The sequence below is a fragment of the Mercenaria mercenaria genome, unplaced genomic scaffold (genome assembly GCF_021730395.1).
Source record: "Mercenaria mercenaria strain notata unplaced genomic scaffold, MADL_Memer_1 contig_3014, whole genome shotgun sequence".
Taxonomy (NCBI): Eukaryota; Metazoa; Mollusca; class Bivalvia; order Venerida; family Veneridae; genus Mercenaria; species Mercenaria mercenaria.
Genome location: NW_026461115.1, coordinates 32,021 through 40,622, shown reverse-complemented (window position 1 = coordinate 40,622; position 8,602 = coordinate 32,021). Strand labels below are relative to the sequence as shown.

The following is an 8,602-nucleotide window of genomic DNA, read 5'->3' as shown; positions in this document are numbered from 1 at the left end:
CTTGGTTCGGCTAGAACTTGATCCGGGGTTTCGATCAATTGAGAATGTCCAGTGTTCGGCGTAGTTGGGTTAGGGTGAGGAGACTCGATATACCGAAAATGGAAAGACGGTTGAGCTCCTGTCCCCGTCATCCCGACCAATATCTTTCCAGCTTAAAATAGCTGGAGTTCTCTCTTGATTGAAATGACACTCGAGTTGATATATACTTACTCTCGAGGTCGTCTGAGTGTCTACTGTTTGAGTCTTGCATCATGTTGATGCTGCTTTCCGATATTGACGGTAGACATGGTCACCTGTTGATCGTTCAGTGCTTTTGCAGATCGCCAGAAAATGCGATAGCCAATTAACGAACCACATTTTTTTTCCTTCAGCTTTTTTGCATGTTAGGAGCAATGACAAGTTGTTTGAAACGAGAGCGACGGGACCTTTGCAACCTTAGTATAAGAATAGTGTTAAGATGTTTAGATATGATAGTTATGTCTTAGATGTTAGTTGTTAAGTCTTAAAGTTGTGCACAACTTATTGTAGCTATTGAATGTGTTTCTTTTCACAGGGCTTTGTCACTTTTATCATTGGTGGTGGAGTACGGCAAGGGGCGTTTTCATATCCTTACTTGTTTAGCTAATTTAAGAAAACGACTCTTGGCTTGCTCACACTGCTACATGATAACATAAGTGACATCAAAATTTATGAACTTTGGCAAACATAAGCTCTTACTTGTAAATGAAAAAAATCAAAGCTTCAGATTCAATGTTGTATCAAGTGTACAGCTTATTTGGCGTTTAACAGCTGTACATAAAACGATGCAACCTTTTTCTCTCTTCTCTTGCTCTTGCTCTTCATAAAAACAAAAATCAAAATTACTAATGCTAATGGACCGAACGGCAACCGATATCGCTAGAGTTGGGCTAAGTTTAGGCAAAACAAAAAAGGACAGCTAGAAGTATGGAGGTGTCGTTAGACCAACTTTATGCTATAGTGGGGTGATGCACAGTAGCATAAGGAACCGCTTCTAGCCATCACGAGGCGTTACAAGCTTGGTAAAGTAGGAATCTCCCCGTCTAGTGACAGGATCTGGTCTTTTGATGTCCGCTAAGATTGCTAGATCGGGTATACACACCAGCTCTGTATGCCAAAGGGTGCCTACTTATGACAAGCTTGCAACGCCATCCTAGTACAAAAAACTTAATTTTTAAGCCCGACTCTGGTGTATGTCATGTCGAAATTTCAAAACTTTGGCAAACACAAATCTCTTTTATATTTTCAAACAATCAAAATCAAAAACTCTAATGGACCGATTGGCAACCGAAAGTTCTCATTCAGATTGACTTTCATAGATCGGCGCGGGTAAACTGTCAATGCTGGCTTCGGCCCGACTCCGCACTTGGTAGGCAATGAAGCCGGTGCGGGGAATTAGTTTGCCTGTCATTGCAATGATTGTCTGCAAGATATAACATGCCAGTGCCACGTTCATTGGAAGGGCGACACTTCTCTATTGAGACGTCCGAATACACCTTTGAATAGCCTTGCCGTCCGAGTGCCGCGGCAAGTATCGGGGACTGGCATGACAATGTCTTGTGGAGATACTGATCTTGTCAATTTGAAAGTGAATTTGGCTTTTACTTCTTCCTATATTTTACTCTTTAACATACTATTTGGCATTAAAACGATCAGCGTGGGTCAAGCGTTAATGATGGCTAAAGCCCGACTCTGTGCTCAGTAGGCAATGACGCTAGTACAGGGTATTACTTGGCCCATCATTGCTACGATTGTCTGCAAGATATAACATGCCAGTGCCACGTTCATTGGAAGGGCGACGCTTCTCTATCGAGATGCCCGCATACACCTTTGAATAGCCTTACCGTCCGAGCGCTGCGGTAAGTGTTCGGGGATTGGCATGACAATGTCTTGTGGAGATACTGATCGTTCAAAATTCAAAATAAATTTCTGTCATTTGGCACTCTATCCCAAATTTCTTTTAATGCGACCATGTTTCGAGACCACTGTGATCAAGAGTTTCTCTTATGTCACAGTGGTCTCGAAACATGCCAGTGACAAGTCTGGACGAACGCAGAGTCAAAGAAATTTGGTACCTTATTTTTTTAAATGTCTGAACGAATACGTCGGCTAATACCTCAGGCCGATGTCCGATTAGCTTAATATTGAAAAACGAAATGTCAATTCAAGCTTGTAATTTGGACACAATATTTTTACATGCCAAAGAGCACAGATGCCTAATTAAGAAAAGCTATATCCTAATCGACATGATATTTCAAACTGATGGTCAATTGTCTACTCTGAGATCAAATTATAAGTCTAAAGTTTGAGATCGCATAGTATCATGATAAGTGCAGGGAGAAGTGGTTAAACCTGATTTCAGATGTAGTAAAAACAAAGCAAAGTGATATGTTAGCATTTTATTGCCATCATGATAAGACAAGAAGGAATAGCATCTGTCAGTCATTTAGTCTGTCAGTCTCATTTTTACACACGATTTTACTTTTGTCATGCAAAAGAAGCACTTTCCCTTAGCTTTACTCTTATGTGAACAGTCTTTACAAAAGGTGTGTCCGCAAGGCACTAGTGTGTGATCTTTCTCGGCTGATAGACATATTATACATAATAACAGTTCGTCTCTTGCCTCTTGCTTAGCTTTAGAAAGTTCTCTCTGATGAGCCACCAGCATCTCATTTTCCCTCTTTTCCCAAACCGTTTCTGACAATGTACTGCTTGTGCTGCTTGCACTTGTAACCGTTGATGTAGGCCTTGAGTACGGTTTCAGCCTATGCAGTCCTTTGATGCCTTTTACGGGACGTTTTGACTTCAAAGTACACGTAGGTGTTCTCATTAAAGTCGGACTAATTATATCTGGTAGATCATCATCTTCTTCTTCTTCTTCATCACTATCTATTGCGATGATATCTGTCGGAAGCAACTGTCTCTTTGCTCTGTCGCTATTGTCTGAAACAGAGAAGAAAAAAAACGAATTTCAGTTAAACCATATCTAAAAATGTTACATGGTTATTTCAAAAAAGTCAATCACTATCAGCTAAAACAAAACAAGTACAAATATCTAGTTCAATTTGAAAGTGTCAACTCACCAATTTCACCCATCAGCAAGCCTTGGTTCTCCAAGAGAAACCTCGCAGCCGATATGATGTCCGGCATATCTTTGTCATTCGTTGCCCTCTCTGATCTCGTTTTACCCACAAGTTCAGTTTAGATAGCGCCGACATGCTACTCTTGAACAAGGAAGGGTCTCGACCACGATCCAAGTTGATGCAAGTAACGACGTTATCGATGTTTTCGATCAAGTTCTGAGCTCTTCTTATGAGGCCTCTTCGCTTGTATAACACAAATGTTTCCATTGCTTGTTGACGGCTCTTTGTCATTAATGTGCTCAGTAATTCTGCGGCTGATCTGTTCATCATTCTGATACAGAATGAGAGTTTAGACCATCCGCGCACGCCATATCTAGCTCAAAATGTTTTGACCAATCAGAATGTCGCATTTAAACCACGCCTACTTTGTATTACCAATCAGAAAGCAGATTGATTGAAAAAGTTATTTTTTCGGTACAGTACCAGGGAAATAGACCATCGAGCTTCATTCTATCGAATGCAATCATACTATCAACACGCTTACAAACTATCATACAGCTTATAAATTCCAGAAGATGAAGGTGAAAGTTTTCAGCATCGAAACACTGAGACAGAGGTCTCAAACTCTTGACATGCTGTTAACGCACAACGATATATACAATAAGACAGAGAAGATATTGTCGCTCGGAGAATGTCATGAACAGTACCTGCGAGAGCAACTTGACGGATTTCTGAAAGAAGGGGACATTGAGCAATATCACAAACAGTTCGTAGTGGACTTGTCGAATCCAGTGGTGAACTTTGATATTGTTGTGTCAAGGATTGATACTAGAATTCTACTTGTTCTACTAGACTATTATGCTGTAGACACATGGAAAGACGAATTCGTAAACTTTGTTCTAAGAAATAAGAGAGCAAACTGGATCGTCTTCAATGCACTTTTACTCTTATCATTTGCAGATCATGGCATTGTTGATAGATTTAGCACAGAAGTAGATGAAAAGCAGAATTACAGACCGATGCCACCGTTCGTGTTTCATCAAACACCACGAAGAAATGCAACCAGTTTCGGGGACATTTATGCAGCGATTGGCACTCGTAACCGCAATAAAAGTACATAAACTTGAATATTTGCCTTGTTGTATTTTAACGAACAAGACTGATTGTCACAGTAATTTGCCCAATGCTGTGCAGCCAGTAGCCCTCATATTGTTCAAAAAAATAGCCAAAACCCTAACCGCACCTAACCTCACCTAACTTTTCCTAGCCATACACCTGGGACCAGACACCACCAAAGCCGATTTCGTTTTGGAAAAGTTCTAAGACTGTAGGTGAATGCCATTAATTTTCCCCAGGTTAGACAGTTACTGCCCCTCGTTACATGTTATGAAAAAACATAAAGCTAGTTGATACATGACCTAAGGTAAAACTGACGGTACATAATTACTGTGTTTATTGTTTTATCACTTAAACAGATTTAAACCAAACTCACAGTTTTTTTAACAACTTTTATCAAATTGATCTCGAACAACTTAAGCTAGCCCTTCATCGAGGACCAGATGCATCAAGAGCCGATTTCACTTTGGTACTCGTTTTGCAATCAGTCTAGATATATATCCTACATTGCATACAGTCTGATACTGTACATGTATACAGTTGTTTTGCCACTGAATGTCTTCGTTTTGTAAAATCATTTTTGTTTCTTTTTTATCATAATATACAGACATTTGCTGCCAGCAATGAAAGTCTAAGTCCTGGTACTTGCGTTCTTGCTGGATTCAGTGTTGAATATAGGTTAATATTAAATATCAAATTATTTTGCATTATCAAGCTTTCATACTAAGAGGCTACTGATAGTAACATAGTTCTACATAAAAGATCCGTTAGGCTAGAAAATTTAAATATATTTGTTGTCAGTGGCATAAGTCAAGTGATCGGTTCTAAATAAAGCTGTTATTCATTAATCGTTTACAGAAATGTGTTAAACAATTTATTTTAAATTCAATTTCAGAACCAAAGATGAAGGCATACACGTGTTATTACTGTAACAATTATTTTGAAGTTAACACTGGAGTGATTAACCATTTAGTTAAATGTCATGTTAAGAGAGATTTATCAAAATGCAATGGAAATAACTAAACCATCTGTTATTACCGAGTTACTATCTGAAATGAAGATTTCATTCTGATAGATCTCTCTTGAAAACTTTAAAAATGTATTCAATTTTGATATTTTGCCCTGTAACTTCGATACATGCCCACATGCTGGTCACTAGAAATGAATATTTCACCTTCATTTGGAATCACGTCGGTATATGTTTTCTGTCCTATATCCAGCATTCCAAATGTTTTCATCTTATTCCAGTTCCATGTACTTAAATGGTCAATCACTCTAGCGTAAGCTGCAAATCAGCGTCTTAGCTTTTTTTAAACAATTCTCATGCATTTCAAATATATATGCTTAAATATACTACTCGACAAACTGTGTTAAACTATATGATCTGATGTGTATTTAAATGAAAGCTGTATACAGTAAACCTCGCTTATAATGAACAGCTTGGGACCTCTGAAAATTGTTCCTTATAACCGAGGTTCCTTATATCCGTATAGCGAACTAGTTCCTTGTAACCGAGGTTTGTATAACGAACACAATTTGTATAGCGGACGCTATTTGACAGACGTTTGAAAAGGGCTATGTGTTCACTCGATGAGCCGACCATGAATCTTATGTGGGAAAGTTTCGAGTGTAGTAAAGGTCCTTTCGTGGAGAGATGGTAAGGTATAACTGCTTGCATGTATATGACTGAAATATTGTTGAGAAAAGACGTTCACCTTAACTAACCCAAAATGTACGTCGGTAAGAATGCCCGTAATCTGTGTTTAGTTTTGAGGCATTTTCTACCTTCTTTTTTAAAAGAGCGTTACATTATGACATGTTGCAGTTACTCCCCTTACGTTGCTCGACTGCATGCTGTGTGAATAGGCATTCAATACTAATATAAAATAAATTTTTAAAATTTTTTATTGCAAAAATGTTAAATTAGACTCCCCATTAAAATTTAAATTTAGGGTGTTTATGACACACAGGGGTATTACAAACTGGACAGCGGGCACCATACTACGGATTAATGTGTAAATTCATACGTATAGTTTTGCTATTGTCCATTTTCAAAACCTGCTACAATTTTTACAATTCGTAATTGGAAATTTGGTAAACTGGACTGTTTGCCATTGTTAATCACGCGTAATTAATACATTTTAGGATAATATGACCGTGACCGTGACCGAGCCTGATTTTCGTTCGCTGTTGTTAAAATAAAATACTTAATACATGTAGCTCTTGAACATAATCTTGAGTAAATATAAGTTTACTATCGTTTATTAGGTAAATTTGGTAAATGTTAATGATGATATTATATATTTCTTTTTATCGTGAATTATTATAGCAAAGGGAAAAAATTTGTGTTTATTCAAGTGTACAAAAGCGCGTAGAAGTGCCCACGTTACTCTGACGTCATCAGCGATTCTCCTGTTTATTTCGATTTTCAATAATTTTTATTCTTTAGTCTGTTCGCTATAACCGAGGTGTTTCAATTGAATTTCTTACTTTGGGACTGGAAAAAATGTTCCTTATAACCGTGTGTTCCTTATAACCGAGTTCCCTATAACCGAGGATTTTTTCATTGAATAAAGAAAGAATTAGATCGGGGAATTGAAAATTGTTCCTTATAACCGAGTGTTCCTTATATCCGAGTTCCTTATAAGTGAGGTTTACTGTATAATAAATGCAAAACGTTTAAATACCTAATATTAACCGTAACTTCAACACAGAATCCTGCAAGAACGAAAGTTCGGGACTTAAAATTCATTTTTTCTGAATTTCATCATAAAAGAATTTGAAACAAAAGAATTTCAAAAGAAATTTAAGAGCAAAACCCAAATGACAATTACATGTAGCAGATAGTATGCATGCGGAGTAGAAATAAAATTAAATGATTGACACTGTTTTTCGGGGGTTTTCGCCATTGAAAACCCGCCCATTTTAAAAATAAGTTAAAACAATGCAACTGAAAATATTTTTCCCTCCCAAAATTAAAGGCACTCGCAACTTTTTCCGGGGGGTCGTATTTACCCCAACACCGTGCCATTTGGTTTCGTTGTGTCAAACAGTTTTGGGGGGTTTCTTCTCCCAAATCCCGGAAGTATTTTCAAAGCGCGTAGGGAAAAAAAACCAAATTATTGTATGTTCGCATGCTTTTAAATTAAAAAATTAAATATATCTAAAGTTAGGGTGATCACCAGGTTTAACAAAATATATCATTTAAAGTTTTTAGTTCAATTGCTTAAACCCCGCATATACGGAGCTGTTATTTAACCCGCCCAAACTCGCTGAGCACAGCTGTTTCTAATCCTACCGAACCCGTACCGAATTTTTGGGAAACATGGTTTTGTTAAAAAAAAGGGGGGAAACTTTACGTTCTTCCATAAAAATTTTCAAAAAACCTTAAAATCATTTTTGAAACCTGTGTTTGATCTTTTTATTTACTTTTCTAAGCCATTTGCTCAAACCTGAAAGAGTTTTATCCCAACCTGCTTTGATAAAATGCCCGCCCCCCCCATTCGGAATTTTTTTTTAAGCGAAATTAAATGGGGCCTATTTTTTTCCTTTGTGTTTAGATAGGTAACAAAACCCAAAGGGTATTGCAGATTTTGATTTAAATTTTTTATGGAAACAGATAAAAAGCGAAGTCAATTTAAAAAACTGAAAAAAAATATGCAAAAATAGCCTTGGGTCGGGGTTTAAAAATTTTCCCTTTTACAAAATAAGTTCTTTTGATTTTTTGACATGTTAAAATAGATATATTGTTTTCCTTATAAAAAGTGTAATAAAAATTTTTGCGTTTTTGTCTTTATGAAATAAAATTTTTGGTTCAGAAATTTTGAAAATGTTTAAAATAGCACCAATCGGGGGCTATTAAATTGAAACAAAGTGTGCCCTTTATTTTTATTTCTTTTTAATACTTATAACCATTTTTAAAACAAAACATTTCATCAAAATCTATTATGAGAAAAAATTACAAACTGAGCGAGCGTCTTTAAAACGAAACAAACAGCCAAAATTGACTTTTTTACAAAAAAAAATTTTCCCCTCGCCGTAAAAGGTATCCAAATTTGACTCCTGGGTGGGAGGGGCACATTTAAAAATGCCCTCCGGTAAATTTTATCATAGTGCGTCCCCGGGTCCCTTTGGGGGTCATAACGTCGTGTAACGTACGAACAACTTGAAACTTGCCGGGATTACCCCCGATGTTGGTGTTTGCTTTGAGGAAAATTTCGATAAAAATTTTTTGTAAACACTTCAAATTTGGGCCTTTGAATATTTTTTTCGCATTTTTTTTTAAAAAAACGTCCAATTTAAAACGCGAATTTCTTTTTTTTGCAAAGTTGGCGACCAGTTAATTCAAAAAATGTTAAGGGCATTTCACATATGCTTGCACCAGA

At 37.0% G+C, this 8,602-nt stretch overlaps 1 protein-coding gene across 1 annotated transcript; it reads right to left on the bottom strand.

The window, feature by feature from the left end:
- Positions 1 to 2,464: 2,464 nt before the first annotated feature.
- Positions 2,465 to 3,168, bottom strand: LOC128552667 (uncharacterized). The gene is made up of 2 exons (XM_053533711.1): positions 3,102 to 3,168; positions 2,465 to 2,961 (listed from the first exon to the last, which is right to left on the bottom strand). The coding sequence occupies exons 1-2, from the start codon at positions 3,166 to 3,168 to the stop codon at positions 2,465 to 2,467; spliced, it is 564 nt and encodes a 187-aa protein (XP_053389686.1).
- Between the last annotated feature and the right edge of the window lie 5,434 nt (positions 3,169 to 8,602).